Raw genomic sequence first — 15624 nt, 5'->3', positions numbered from 1 at the left:
GTGAAAAGTTTGACAGCATTGGAAAGCGTTGAGTGACGTTTCAAAGTATTGAAAAACATTCGTAGAGTGAGTTGGTTTGTAGATCGGACAGTTAATTGTAAAAATTGCCAGTAGAAATTTGTAAAACTCCACTTTTCCTGAAGATCTTAAATGTTTACAGAACCGCACTCATCGAATCATTTATCTAACAAAATAGCAAATAGCTATCGAAACTTTAAACTCTATGTTCAAAATTCATACTCGAATATTGTAAGCGTTTTTCAGTTATCCATACCGAAGCCAAGTCTGCATTTCTGACGATGGAAGTCGAAGAACAAGAAATAGAGAGTGTACCTGTTGCCTCGGGCTGGTGGGTGGTAGGTTTGCCCTCGCGATTTTGACAAAATGACTTCACCCTGGCAAAGAACGACCGACAAACGCGGACCCATCCATCGAAAGGCACACACAGCAGGAAGAAAGAGACGGAAAACGAAACGTGGCGGCACGTAAGTAAACCTCATAAGTAATCTCGCCGGCAGCGCTTCTTCGATTTGAATTACCCTTCTGTTATTTCTTCGGCCGTCGTCGGGCGTTATCAGAAATCCGCTCGCTCGTCGGATTAGCATGTCTGAGGTAGCGACCATCAATTTCAATATCCACTCGATAAATATTCCTTTGGAAGCCGACTTCTTTCCTCTGCACCGATCACCCATCCCCCGCTCGACCAGCTCTTTCCCCCTCTTTTGGAGCCAAGAGATCCGTAGGATTCGATGGAGCAACGAGCTCGATAGACGGGTCGCAGACTGGCTTTAGATAATATCCTTCCCAATCTCTGCACGAGACTTTGCAACGATATTTTGCTTGGAAAGTTCAACCGGTGTAGCCATATAATGTCAGGTGAAAGGTAGAGGTCAGACAAGAGCCAACTGATCTGGAACAGGACTGACTAAGGGGATTTATGCGCGCGAATGTATATGTTATTGTATCGTTCATTTGTCGTAACAATGATACAATCCAAAAATCACGATTTTTCTTTTAATTCGTGTAACCTAATTGGTCAAAAGCATTCATAGGCTTAGTTTAACTCAATTCTATCCATCTTAATACGTATACACTATACACATAGTCTTCTTATATTTTACCAATACACAATACATTGAATATTTCTAATATATGGCTGTTATAATGGTATATTATGTGTGTATTGTACACAATACTACTCGGTTTGACCGCCACTGTTATAGGGTATAGAATTAAAAGAAATCTATTTTGCATCTAACGAATGGTTAACTTTGAAACTAACAAACCGTTAAAACAACCCATTAAAATGGCAGATTACAAATTACTTTTTTTTAGCCGTAGTTCATTCCAAGAAAACGTCTCGAGATTTGAGAAGCAAGTCCAGTCTAAAATTGTTATTTTGTTACAAATTAGTACTCAATTTCTCCTATATACTTCGCCCTTCTAATTTCTATTTGGTCAAGCACCGTGCTGTTTCACATTTCCCCGCGGTGGTTGTACAAGCATAGGCATAAGTAACGAAGAAATCTTCGAGACTTTTCCTTTGGTAGATTCTCTGAAACTGTACTTTGACGTAACGAAAAAGAGAAGCCTAAGACAGAGAGGAGAGGCTTTGGCGAAGAGAACTGCGAAGAGAAAAGAAAAGAGAAAGGAGAGGAAAAAAGGGACGGAAGATCAAGGTAATATTAATAAGTAGAAGGAAAAGTTGGTTTGATCAGCTAATCCGAACTCGTCCGGCACTAGACCACATCAGAGAAGGGCTCGAAGCGCCGAAGCTATTAGCATAATTACAATACTTCTGTGTCTGGCCCGATCCAACTTTCTGCTTATTTTAAGCTACAGAGCCCTGATATCTCTACCGTGATGGGATTGCGGACGAATCCATTACGCTGATGTAATGTTAAAAGGCCAAATCATTGGGATGAATGTTTTGACAAGCCGTCATTGATTCCAGAATTCTTGCGCCGGGTTTAATTGAACAACGTATTTCCAGTTTTTACAACCATCTATCCACGTAACGTGCAATTGCAACAAGTCATTCCCACACAATGGCCAAGCCTGTCTATTGTACCGTGCTTCAAGTAATTGGATAATTGCTGCGTTTCAAATGTTTTATCGTTTGATCGTTAATTATGATTAGACAATGAGTTATGGAATAATTGTGCATTTGTGACGATGACAATGACAAATACATTTTTGTTAATTTTCTTATTTGAATGTCCTTTTGTGATTAAATGTAAATCTTCGTGAAGATCGTGCAAATATATCGCGCGAAATAATTATTACAAAATTCTTATAAAAATTTCGTATAACAAGTATCGTAGAAAGAAAATGATCAAATTGAAACATCAAACAGAATAGCTTGCAAATGATTAATAAATTATCTCTTATCTTCTATACATCGTAGAACACAAATCTAACTTGCCCGCGTATAGAATTAATAATGAAAACGAAATTCGAAAGCCAGAAAGAACTAAACAATTAGGTGAGTATTTCATTTCAAAAGTCACGCGGGTTTTAAAAGTGTTAAAAAGTAATTTTTGAGTTTTATTGTTCGTATTGCGTGTATTTTTAATGACGAAAGATTCGTGTACATCTTTGCACCCTATGATCTATTACGCATGATAAAGTGCTGTTTGGGATCACAAGGGTGTAAAGCTGAATCAGCCATGATCAACAGACCGAGACGCCCTTCTAACTCGCTTATGTTCTTGCCAGAAATAAATCTCATTCGCGACGGTGTACGTAGATTGTCACTCTTTCGATTCAATCTAGGGAAAAAGATTCTGTATTATATGTAGCTACGAAAATCAATATTTCTACGATTATATGTATCTGTCAGTGGTTTAATCTATTTAAAGTTCTGTATAATATGAATTTCTTTCTATTAAAATACCATTTTCTGTTTTCTTTATTATAGTGACTATTATAATTTTCTAATTATAATGATTCTTATTGTATATATCGTCTAATATTTACCAGAGTTAGATAAAATCTAATAAACATTGCCAATCAAGTGATTTTACATTCTCATTTCAATCTCACTCGATTCGAGTTACTAAACACAGTTCACAGAGGTAAGAAAAGGGGAAGTAGAGTATAAAAGAACGTGGTTTCGATAGGATACGTTGGTAGACGATCGTCGCGAAAAACCGGTGGCTGGGAAATGAGTTAAACGAAGTTGGTCGCTGAGCGTAGAGAAGCGAAAAGCGGAGCGAGTTGCGGTACCAGTGACAGAGTTACGTTGTCGTGTGTAACGAAGTAGATTAGTCAGTGTGACAGAAGACCGTAATTTCCTAGGCAAATGACATCGATCGTGAACCTGACGCGTCGCGCTTCCACGAAACCTGCTGCGTGTTGTCTGTGGCTTTCGTGAAACATTCGATACACCATGTCATATTGGTCTAAAAAAAAAAAGAAAAAGAAAACAAGAAAGATTAAGAAAACAACTTGTTACGCGATGGAATTAATCATATTATATATAATTTAATAACAAGTAATGAAATATGTCGTTGGAAGGTCATATTGATCAACTACATAAGTTGGAAAGTACAGATGTTAGAAGTATTTTTCTTTTTTAATTAACCTTGAAATTTACTCAGAATTTATTTAGAATTTACCTAGACATTATCTTAAATAGTTAAATTAGAATTTTTCAAAAGTGAACAAACAAAGGCACAAATTGTTAGTGCAGATTCTGAGAGTAGAAAATAATATGATAATAGGAGAAATTTGAATTAATATTAAATTAATAAAAGTTATTCATTATTAACACTTTACCGACCGATAGCCGATTAATCGGTTTTTCGTCGCCGATGCTTACCGACCGATAGCCTATTAATCGGTTTTTCATCGCCGATGCTTACCGACCGATAGCCTATTAATCGGTTTTGCTTCGCCAACACTTACCGACCGATAGCCTATTAATTGGCTTTTCGTCGCCGATACTTACCGACCGATAGCCTATTAATCAACTTTTTGTCGCCAACAATTTTTCTCATTATTTGAGCAGTAATTTGTTATTTAGTACTAAGGTACCTTGCTCAGTTGCGTTAGTTGCGTTGCTTTGTTAGCTCCCACAGTTTTATACCAATTTGAAAAACTTACCGTTCACGATAAACGAAAAGAATGATATTAGAGAGTCTAAATCGAAACAGAGCCGGCGCCAGAGAGAATCTGCGCCTGAGATGCCGGTTGGACGTGCGTATGCTGTTGAACCGCTAGCGGTCGGTAAAGTGTTAATTACTAATTTTTATATTAAGTAAAATTACAATTTATCTTACAATCACGACGTTATTATATAAAATTAGGATTAAAGAAAAAGATCAGAAAGCTTTCATTCGGATCAGAAATTTGTTAAATCGAAAGTAAATTAATCGAGAATACATTTTACTGCGAACGAGAACAAGGTGTGAACGATTTCAGGGAAACGATAAAAGAAAGGGACCAAAAAGGTTGGACGAGGTTACTTACACGTTGGTCTAAACTGGTGCTGTCTGATCCTACGGGTCTGGACAGCGAGTGGTCGGAAACGATTACATGTGATTTAAGGAGCTCTCCAGGTCTTGGACCTCCAGGTTGGTCGAACCACTGCATCTAGCTTGCTCCAGACCCTACTCTGTTTTATCTACGAAGTGCAGCAGTCGTCTCCACTTACACACCCTTTGCTCCCTGTTCTTTCGTATATAAACCTTCGATTACTTTCTTGCATCTCAATGTAAGATATACGGCACAATCGTCTATCAATGTAACAAGTTTTCCTTCACTTTCAAGAATTCCGTTTAAATATAATTCTATTTTATTGCAAACATAGAAATTAATAAATTTTATATAAATTTTAATAGAAAGTAATAAATTTTAATAGAAAGCCCTATAGTCTATAATTCTCAACCTATACATTTGCTGGCTATTATTACTTAATAAATCATTCTACGAAAGATTCCAAATATATGAAACAAATCTGAATCAGATATGTTAAAGGAACACACATGATCTGTTGTTCAAAGTCAATTATTAGCGGCCACCACAGCCATGTCAAAGTCACTCGAGCGATTGATGAAGCAGGCACGAACGCTACGGTGTCCTTCGTGCAGGGTTGAAGCAGGTTGCAGCCTCTCGAGACAAGTGGCACCATCGACATGGTAACGGCCTGGTAACTGCCTCGTAAGCTATCTAACGGAGCACTAGCGACTCGAGCGGTCGATTTTCTCGTGGTGATTCGAGCCTCGGCCTCAATGACCTCTTCATCAAGGATCACACGTCTGAATCCTCCGAGGTGGACCATAGATCGTTCACTTGATCGAGCTTCGTGGAAATTCACGAGGACTATACAATGTGTACAAGCGTGCGTAAACGCTGCTCTTCGGCTGGTTTCAATCTGTATTTCGCAGATAAGATCGATGATATACCGAGAGAATAATTTGATCGATATACCAAGAGAATAATCTGATCGATTCAGCAAGAGGATTTTTCTTTCGGTTGTGCTTCAGGACATAAAAGATTCAGTTATTCAGAACACTGAAAATTCAATCTGGGTATAAACGCTGTGTCTAGTTGCAGTTGAAAGCAGTGAATGCGTATGTTCAGACGCGAGTGCCCGCCGCTTATAGGAAATCCTACCTTCAGATAGAGAGTATGGTTTGAATCGAGAGGTTTGGGATTTTTTCGGAGCGTTGGATTACAAACCGATAAGCTCCTTCGCCTAATTGGACTTTAGGCTTTCGTCTATAGTCCGTAGGCGGGTAATCGACACGATCGTGGTTACGGTTGTTGCCGCTTTTGACGATGATAGCGATACAACGTTCGGTAACGATTGATTGGTCGAGATCGCTTGTACGTTTCCCCGGTAATGCTATTCTCTTGTTTCTCTTCCGCTCGGATGAAGGGTGTATTGTGGCTCAAGCTATCTCATTACGAGGCCACTGTTTGGTCTCGGTTAGAGGATGGTCCCCTTCGCTAAATGGATCACTCCGTTCCCATTAATTTGCATTTCTAACTCCAACGATCTTATCGAGAATTTCTTTCTTTTTTTCTTTTTTTTTTTTGTGACTTATTGGTATTGGTTCTTCTGGACAATTAATAATTTATGAGAATTGAATCTGCGGGATATCGTAAATTTTATTAGGATTTCTTTATCCTTCTAATGATAACTGTTTTTAGAATGGTGGAATTAAAAAGACTAATTCTTGGGTTATTTGAAGTTTGGATTGGTGGGAGAGTAATTTCGCTTTTATCGATGAGCAAGTGAATTAATTTGCACATTACAGTGTTATTATTTTACTTAATTATTGAAAGATTCCAGCAAATAGCGTTCGTTCGAAAACGTTTGCCCGTTATTGTACGTGTAAAAGTGAGAGTGTTTCGAAATCTCTGAGAATTTAAATTATTCACGTGCCTGGCCATTCGCTCCTAATGTAAAAAGGACATAAAATTATTTTCTGCGAATTTCCTGTATTTTATACATTTTATACGTTCTTTAATCCTCTAGGATTAAACGAACCTATCCAAACGGTCTCAGATGCTTCTGACACCAATTCAGAGATATGTCAACCTAATGGTCAGATGGCACCGACCAGCCAATTTCCTTTTGGTAGAAGATACGAAAGTATCCACCAAGAAGGTTCTTACGATTTCGTATATACGAAAAAATTGATCGCCACTCGTTCTTCCATTGTTATGTATGTAACTGGAGAGCATTCGGAACAAGCATGGCCTACGATATCGTCTATACGTTCTAACAAGTTCTTACGCAGTCCCATTGTGCTTCTAGCGAAACTCTCCTGGAGAATTGAATATCCTACGCTGCAAACGCAGGAGATCGGTGGTAATTGCGTCTGACCGCATCGTGAAACCCAATTGCTCCGTATTACAGCAGTTCTATAGATTGTAATTGATTGCGTAATAACGTCTTGCCATTCACTGTTCGACACCTGACAATCTTTTGATAGACAACCTGTACTAAACTGTGAAGAAAAGAATTTTGCTTATGTAATATGAGAAACATTTGTTCGATTTGATTTGAAACAGTTTTGAGTACAGAAACGATCCAATAAAGTTTAACTACAGAGAAACAAGATCGAAATCAAGTCCTTTTTAATTAACATATATGTATATATATCTTTATATATATACATATCTTTATTTTTATATATACATATATGTTAATTAAGAAGGACTTGATTTCGATCTTATTATTATTTTATAATTTTATATATTATTATATTTATATAGATTATATATATATAATTATATAATATTTAGGACTGTCCCATTCGTGTCAAGGTTAAAGAACAAAATCTGTGACATGAAGTAATATTAGGGTTAATGTAGAACTGAAAAATCTGGGGTTTCTAGCATTCAAAGAATCGTTTCCCTCATTGAATGGAAAATATACCAGCCGGCCTTTGTCGAGCACAATGTCAGGCCTTACGATCGTTCAATATTTTCCGTCAACAAACTGCACGCGTTCATCTCGTTATAAAGTCTGTTTGATCGGCAAACATTGCAGCGCCGATGCATGCGGCCTGCATCGCGTGGCTAGTGCGACATCAGCCAGGGGAACAGAAACCGTTTCGACCCTCCTGTACCACTTGATTACGGAATCAGTTCTGTTAAAACGAATAATCTTACAATTTCACGTCAGCCAGACATCAAACTCGCTATTTCGCCTGAAACTTTGGAAGCTAATTCGATTTTTACCGCAAAACGATGCGTTTTTAATCAAGTGAATCTTTTTAAACTGTGGTCTTTTTCTAAAACTCTAAGAAAATCTTATGAAAGTAACATTATTGTTCAATAAATTCTTCTTGCAATAGGTTCCATTATCTAAATCTCAAATTGAAGAAAAGCTTGGCAGATAATCATTTGTTTGTCTAAATATAAAACTGTAAATGAAACTTGTCTTCAAGAATAAAAAATAATTTTATAATATATGCTACACACATTTATAATTCTGTAACATAGATTCAACTTAACAACAAATTACACCGAAGATATTGAAAAATCTGTACCTTAAGGTAAGGTGTTAACACTTTACCGACCGATAGCCTGTTAATCGGCTTTCTGTCGCCGACAATCTTTCTCATTATTTGAACAGTAATTTGTTATTTAGTACTAAGGTACCTTGCTCAGTTGCGTTGTTTCGTAAGCTCCCACAGTTTTATACCAATTTGAAAAACCTACCATTCGTGATGAACAAAAAGAATGGTATTGGAGAGTCTAAACCGAAACGGAGCCGGCGCCAGGGAGAATCTGCGCCTGAGATGTCGGACTTACGTATACTGTTGAATCTCTAGCGGTCGGTAAAGTGTTAATCGTTTTAATGCCAGGGGTTCATTCATTCAGGGGCTTCGTTCATTTATTTGCGAGAAATGCCGATCGAGGTGATCGCGCTGCTCTTTTTTTCGTTTATGCAGGTGGTTTAAAATTATTTGAAAAAAGAAAAGTAATTACAAGAGGAAACTCTGTTATGACTCGCGACGAGCTACATTCGGAACCGATCGCGTTGCGAATTGACAATCGTGACCAAACATCGCGACACAGTTTACCACAGTACACGAACAGCGCGATCGCGCTGCGTGGCTCTAAATCGGTTAAAACAAAATCTCTGTGTGTGAGAACACACGTTAATTCTGATAACCTTTACAACGTCCCAAAGACGTAGAACATTATGCGAAGAAGCGGTGAGCTTTATGGACGCGTTTGGAGAAGATAATGGGTCCCTCCCGTGTACGTTAGATCATCTTGTACGGTAGTAGACCCGCCAGCAATCTCGACACTTTGCATCTGTGCCCAATATTCCACATGGTGGAAGGGTAGTGGCAGCCATTGCTGTCTTATGTCTCGAAGACAGCTCACCTACGCCGGGCCAGGATGACAAACGCTGCCATCTAAACAAAGGGTCTCGGGATATACGCAGCGCAGACACGCAATTTCCGTGGCATGTAAATCGCGCGAAATGAATTTCTGCCAATCACGCACGTGCGTCAACGCCACAATCATTGCTAACCTTACCGTGTGTCTGGGCATCTATCGTTTGATCGAAAAAAACACAAGCTCTGTGGACGCTACCTTTATTCTGAATTATGACTAAACCACGGATTTTCATGCAAATTTAAACTTTTATGGTCCCAAGAATTCAAATTTAGATGGAGGTTCCTTTTATGTGTCAAAAATTATAACGAATACTGTACTTTGGATATTTGATATAATTTTGTATATTATACGCATTCTGCGTATTTTTGCCACTTTAAATTTCGCATAAATGCATAAATGCTTAAAAATTCACAGTCGAATTATCACACTCTCGATACGAAATTCACTTTACCATCAACATTTATATAAGAAGCGTTTTTTCCCGTAGTAATAACTCAAAAAACTGCAAATTTTTCGTTACGTCGTTTTTGCAGCAAATGAACGGTATCATCGAGCTTCGATCTTGTGAAATCTGTATAGGAGATACAGATAGAAACAGCTGAGGGGTAACATCGGGTTATCAAGACAGTATTCTCTTTTTTTTTTCGCGCATTCATCCGAGCTGTCGATTTGGTACGCGTGAATCGCACATGCCTGCTCGATGGCCCGATGCTTCCACGTTTGGGTGATTGATGTTTGCCGTCGTTTCACCGACACGACTACATAAATCAAAGGGCGCCCTTACTAGCGCGAACCCTTTTCTTGCCGCTCATCTCTCTTATTCGTTCTCTTTTTATACTCCGATCCACTCGGTAAGGCGGCGGGGTTGCGTTATCAAATCCGTGGATGACAGACGAGAACGTATTAAATACCGAACAGGACGAGCACATCGATTGTCGTCAGAGGGATGAAAACGGTGAGAAGTAAACGAACGAGCGCGTGCATCATCCCCGAGGCTCCTCACGATTCAGATATGTTTTCTCCCTTTCTTCGCTGTTCCCCAGCCTCCTCGCCGATTATGTGTCCCTGGGCACTTGTTCTTCGCGTATTATTCGCTTCTACGAGGGTACTAGCGTGCCTGCTTCTGACAGTTTCGTCGCGGATACTGTAATTTTGGAAGGCAACACGTGGGGCAAGAATGTTTCATCTTAGGTTTCGGGATAAGTTCTTTTATCACGAAAGGTGATAAAATTTGTGAGTGGAAATGTTGAAGTTTATTGGAAAATTTAAGATTAATTGGAATGTTTAAGAGTAAAATTTATATTTGAGATAATTTTTAAGATACTTTTAATATCTTTGTTATAAAAATTGGAAGTCTTTCTTGATCTCTGTTTGATAATATTCGTCGTAATAAATAGTTACGAGAGATCAATAAAATATGTAAATAAATTAGGACTTCAAATGTTGTAGTTGTGCAGTACCGATCGCTCTGAGATTTTTTGTTATATCTTGGACTAGAGTCGGCAAAAATCGACATTTAGAAAATGAGTTCGTAGTATAAATGAAACTTAATGAAAGCAGGGAAATTAATTTTATGATATTCAATAATAAGAATTGATAATTTGCAAGAGCAGAAATGTTGTAATTTATTGGGAACGAAAAATTGTCGACTAGTACCGATCAGTTATGTAATTAGTAGATTTTTCGGTTTAAATGATTAATAATGTTAGAAAAGAGACATTTAAAAATTAAAATATACATTATTATTCAAATTTTATTCTAATATACATCGCAAGTACAATAATTAATGTTTTCTTAGTCTTAGTGTATTCGACGTGTGCCCAGCTTTTACATTCATCGTTTTTGGAACATTCAAAGCCTCAGCAGCCTGCCTTTGGCTCATTTTATTTTCGGGGAATAGCTTCAAAGCCACATTCAACATTGTTCTCGTCTGTCAATTTTCTTTCCTTCTCTTTTAGACAAAAGGTAAAAAAAAAGAGTAAATAAACATCTTCAAATTTAATTTCAATTGCCAACAAATTAAATTAACAGATAAAAAAGTGTAATCTGTACTAGTCGGTGGCTGAATGATCGGTACGAGACAACAAACACATGGAAATGTTTAGATTATAATGTATATAATATACACAAAAAATCGCAACACTGGGGCTGGCAATTAGTAAACTAGTTATAGTAGACATAACAGAAAAAAATCATTTACTTAACTGAGAAAGAAAATATCAGCTCTAGAAGATAACTTTTTACACTCGAAATATCAACGTATACATTTAACCTGTCAGAAGAGCGAAAACAATGGCATAAACAATATGACTTCGAAATATGTTACACAGAATTATTATTTTCATTTGTTTATAACAAATAAAAGTGTACTAGCATCTGGTGAAAAGAGGCAGAACTAATTTTGGTTGGAACTGTGTGCCGGTCATTGCCGCACGACTCTCCGCTATACAAAATATTATATTTATGATTTCTAGTTTTTTAAAAAGTCCGCACAAGAATACAAAACACACGATGAAAGAACAAAATAGCAATTAATCACGCGCGATAGTAATAAATGTGTACGCTACAAGTGACGCAGCTGTTAAAACTGCTGCTCATTGTATTTCATGCAAGGGATGCACGTACAAAAGGGTGGATTCATTCGTTTCTTGCAACTCGTGCAGCTTTAGTCCCTCTTTTTACGTCTACATCGTATTTCTTGTCAAAAATGATGTATCGATAGAAATGGCAGTCAGGAATACGCATTCGAAAATAAATGTACACAATTCGAATAGTTTGCGAGTAATTGAAATTTTCATTATAACAAGCTACGTAGATAATACGAAAAATGATCATAAAAAATTATTCGATTTCCAAATAACATCTTAAATTTGATCTGTTAGTGGTTAAATTTCATGATTTCTTAAATTGAACATTGCAAATGTGAAATATTCTAAATATTGCTTCCCCGTAAAAATTGAAAATAGATTCCAAACTTAACACTCATCAGACTATTTTTACGATTGGGACATTCTAATAGAATTAAAAAAATAAACTGTCTTCGAATGATCGATCCTAAAGACAGAACAGCAGAGTCTGTACTCTCTCAGATAAATAGTTCGCTGACGGGAAAAGCGGACAGAGCTCTTATACGAATTGGCTGAATTCCAAGGACTAAGTCGGCAGAAGCAGGACCTTCTTTCTTTGTCCTTGCTAGGTTCCTTTCATCTCTGACCGGGATCTCTTTTAGCTTTAGTTGAAGATCTGAGGAATAGTTGAGAGTTCGGCCGATAGTTGAACGAAGCGGCATTTCATTCCGCTGGAAATTCCGCGAAACATATAGGCGACCGCAATAGAATCGCTGGAGACTTCAATCTTTATCGGTGAATCGGACGCGAAATATTGCGAACATTCGCGAAATTCTTCTAGGCACGACGACCCACGCACTGCACAGACTTTGTTTACGAACGATGCGAACGCGAAACGTTGAAGTCGAAGTCTTCGTTTACGAATCGGTGGAGATCTGAAAGGAAAACTTTCGAGACGGGATGCCGCGTGCTCGTTTCCTTGCGAAAATTCACGAAAATTCCCCTCAAAGATCCCGCCATTGCGTCAATCTTTGTGCTTTAACATCTCTTTGCAAGTGTTGAAAAAGAATTTATATTTGATGTCGCATTTTGTTCGTGATATTTCGTATACTATATTGGAATAAACGGTGCGTTTTTGGCAGTGAGGATGCGTTCGAAACTTAATACGAGCAGATAGTTCGAGCAAAAGCTCTTTCGGAAAATTGTATTTCTGTTTCTTGAATAAATTCTCTAATTTTAGTGTGTTACAAGTTCTATTTGATGAAATTGGACGTAAAATTGGACGAATTTTTTTATATGCGTATATGATTGCACATGGTTGAAAGAATTATAGCGTTAGAGTAATAAATTAAGAGATATTATTAGGTCGCCCAAAAAGTTTCTTTCGTTTTATAAGGAAATAATGGATGCACAACATTTTCCGTTTTATACTATTTTATCGAATTACGTGTGATCCATTTTGTCTTATCAAAATAAAGACAACGTTCGACAGATTAGGTTTCATATTTGTATAAAGATGCGTCGTTGTAAAAGACATATCTATAAAAGAAAGGCACTTTTCGGACAATCTAATACATCAAATAATTATTTAACTTACGTGTTTTATTTCTAACCTTCTTACTTTCGTGTAAAAAAATTGCTAGCACTAGTAACTTGTAATTTGCAACTAGTAAAAATACTGTTCATAATATTATCTCAAGTGTAATATTCGTGAAACGTATACCTGTATGTAAATATCTAAAACAAACATTCTATCGATTGGAAGTTACGATGCAGATAATTGTCTTAATAGAACGCAATTATGCACGCCACATGTATGACGAAGTTCTGGCATTTGTTTGACGGTTGACGTATCTTGTAAGAGACGCTATTATTTTTTAAAAAGATATGATGCATTACAAGTGCATCGATAGTTAGGCATTCTTGACATAATAATACATTACGATGTTCGAGGGATAAAAAATGCAGGAAATTACTTCTATACAAATGCCATCGTTACGTCGTATTTCTAAAACACAGGTGTACCTCATTAGCATTTGTTAATTAGTAGACCGCTATTCTTTAGTTTCGTATAAATATGTGGCAGTTTTTTTAGTGGATCAGTTGATTGCACGCAATTAATAACACGAAGCAAACATGGTTCCGAAAGTTTTGTACCTCCTGCTCATTGCCTGTATTTTGGGCACCGTCGTCCAGATGAGTTTTGCCGGACCATCCAACTCATCTGAGACAGCCGTCTCATCCAACTCATCCAACTCCTCCAACTCCTCCAACTCCGAGGCATCCGTCTCATCCAAGTCATCCGAGACATCCGTCTCATCCAAGCAATCCGAGACATCCGCCTCATCCAAGTCATCCGGCTCATCCGAGTCATCCGACTCATCTAACTCATCTGACTCCTCCTCCGATTCATCCGCTTCATCCGAGGTATGAAAATACGTACAAAATCGTACACCTAAGCTTCTACATCTATAACTTTTTTATTTATTAAACAAATTGTGTTTGCAGACAAAATAATTATATTTATTAAATGTTTTCGTAATAAACATAAAATACCAATAATAGTATCCAACATTTTATCATAAAATAAATGTTGCATTCTGTTCCTTTTACGTCAAAAAAGGACTAATATGTTTGTTTTTTATTTGTGCAGTCAGAGGAAAAACCGGTGGTAAAACCTGTAGATAATCCTAAGAAACCTGGTGGTAAACATGAGGATAAGGACAAGCGAAAACCACAAAAACCGCCCACCAAACAGGAAGGTAACCTCGCAAAGACTATTATTCTCCAAGATATCGTAGGTTTTCAAAAAATCGAATTCTTTTTTTCTTTTTTTTTAATTTTCTTACAATTTCTGGCGCAAATGGTTATTAATGTAAATGTTACGTACTTTCTGAACAACCCAGTAGAAGAATCACACGTGACACTAATGTCGCGTTAGGTGGTCGACTTACGTCAAATATACCGATAAAACATCTTCTCTACAGAAGCTGAAAACAAGTCTGTGACGAAGAAACTCGAGATCGTGTTACCAACGATTCCAACTTTCTCCCCGATCCCAGGACTTAAATCGAACGTCGACAAAGCTAAAGACTTGATTGCACGCCGTTTGAACAACGGAGGCAGTTTTGTCAACGCCGTTGCGGACAGTATAAGGCAGGCAGTCCATGCTGCTAAGCCTATCCTAGCCTTAGGCGACTTGATCAGTAAAATTATACGGGCATTCGCCGAGATAGCATCATTAAACCCAGTCCGACTCGGAGCTCTTGTTCTTCAGGAAGGTGTGAAAATTGCCACAAGTATCTTGACCGCATCCTCTCCTATTCTGATAACTGGAACTGTAATGGTTGGACGTTAAATAATCAATTACAGTGTATTATAGTAGAACATTTACTTTATATGCAACTATGTATTAGTTTTGGTTGCAATTATATTTACGCATCATAAAAATGTTTGTTGTTCTGTTTCTTTCATACACCTTGTGAGACTTTTTAGCGAAGCTCATAAATGAATATGAAGATACCTGATATCGTTACTTTTTAAAAGTGTTTAATTTAAGGATTATTGGTACTTTGACTGGAAAAATATTGGATCCTTTAAAATAATTAATATTTTGTGCGATCTTTTTCTTCTTCCGACAACAATAGTTTTTTCGGGGATTTTGTAAAATAATTTTTCCAAAAATTTCTTTTTTACTATTTATCTAGTACTTTGCTTTTAATGTTTAAATAAATTAAATCAACAAATTATTTACGTTCTTTTAAATTGTTATAATTTTTATGATTTTTAAATAGTCATTAGAACTCTATTTAATAAAATATATGTAAAAAGTCTAAGTTTGAAGAATAATTGTTATCGATATAAATGATATTGAGTGATACATTCATATCAACTATTTGCTATGCCTTGTCAGAGCATTAAACACGTTCGTATTTTTTAAAATGAAAGTATACGATTTAGACATAAAAATTCGGGTACGTCTCTTTCAGCGTGCAACAAAAACGGAAAGGTAAATATGAGTTTTCACGGTCGCTGACCGATTCATCTCTCGGTTCTCCTAACAATCTGTTCCCACCTCATAAAATTGTCATCGTGCGTGCATAAAACATGAGGAGACGTTCAAGCACGCAATAGTACAGCGCGAATCTACACCTGAAAGTATAAGGAAAGATGGTATATACAT

General features: G+C 37.1%; 1 protein-coding gene and 1 long non-coding RNA gene across 7 annotated transcripts in view; one reads left to right on the top strand and one right to left on the bottom strand.

Moving 5' to 3' along the window:
• The window catches only part of LOC117207556, a 53403-nt gene extending 40164 nt beyond the window's left edge, over positions 1 to 13239 (bottom strand). For 4 of the 5 annotated variants that reach the window (XR_004487545.1, XR_004487544.1, XR_004487547.1 and 1 more), the window contains exon 1: positions 13039 to 13239. This is a non-coding gene — a long non-coding RNA (uncharacterized LOC117207556). The remainder of the gene's footprint in view (positions 1 to 13038) is intronic. The other variant, XR_004487546.1, reaches the window with a different exon arrangement.
• Positions 13240 to 13519: 280 nt separating this feature from the next.
• Positions 13520 to 14893, top strand: LOC117207555 (nucleolar and coiled-body phosphoprotein 1-like). 2 transcript variants are annotated; one of them, XM_033447874.1, is made up of 4 exons: positions 13520 to 13688; positions 13740 to 13868; positions 14095 to 14203; positions 14429 to 14893. In XM_033447874.1, the coding sequence occupies exons 1-4, from the start codon at positions 13578 to 13580 to the stop codon at positions 14797 to 14799; spliced, it is 720 nt and encodes a 239-aa protein (XP_033303765.1). In that variant the 5' UTR covers positions 13520 to 13577; the 3' UTR covers positions 14800 to 14893. The 2 variants fall into 2 exon arrangements, with proteins under 2 accessions (XP_033303765.1, XP_033303764.1); XM_033447873.1 differs by having other exon boundaries at positions 13520 to 13868.
• The last annotated feature ends 731 nt before the right edge of the window (positions 14894 to 15624 follow it).

Source organism: Bombus bifarius, unplaced genomic scaffold (genome assembly GCF_011952205.1).
Source record: "Bombus bifarius isolate JDL3187 unplaced genomic scaffold, Bbif_JDL3187 scf7180000008038, whole genome shotgun sequence".
NCBI lineage: Eukaryota > Metazoa > Arthropoda > Insecta > Hymenoptera > Apidae > Bombus > Bombus bifarius.
Note: the sequence above shows the minus strand (reverse complement) of the source record. Positions and strands in the feature narration are given on the sequence as shown.

What these genes read in the sequence shown, in the direction of transcription:
- LOC117207555 (XM_033447873.1), top strand. Translation starts at nt 13,578, where the DNA reads ATGGTTCCGAAAGTTTTGTACCTCCTGCTCATTGCCTGTATTTTGGGC. An exon ending in ATTCATCCGCTTCATCCGAG is followed by an intron (nt 13,869 to 14,094) that starts GTATGAAAATAC and finishes TTATTTGTGCAG; the next exon opens with TCAGAGGAAAAACCGGTGGT. An exon ending in ACCGCCCACCAAACAGGAAG is followed by an intron (nt 14,204 to 14,428) that starts GTAACCTCGCAA and finishes TCTTCTCTACAG; the next exon opens with AAGCTGAAAACAAGTCTGTG.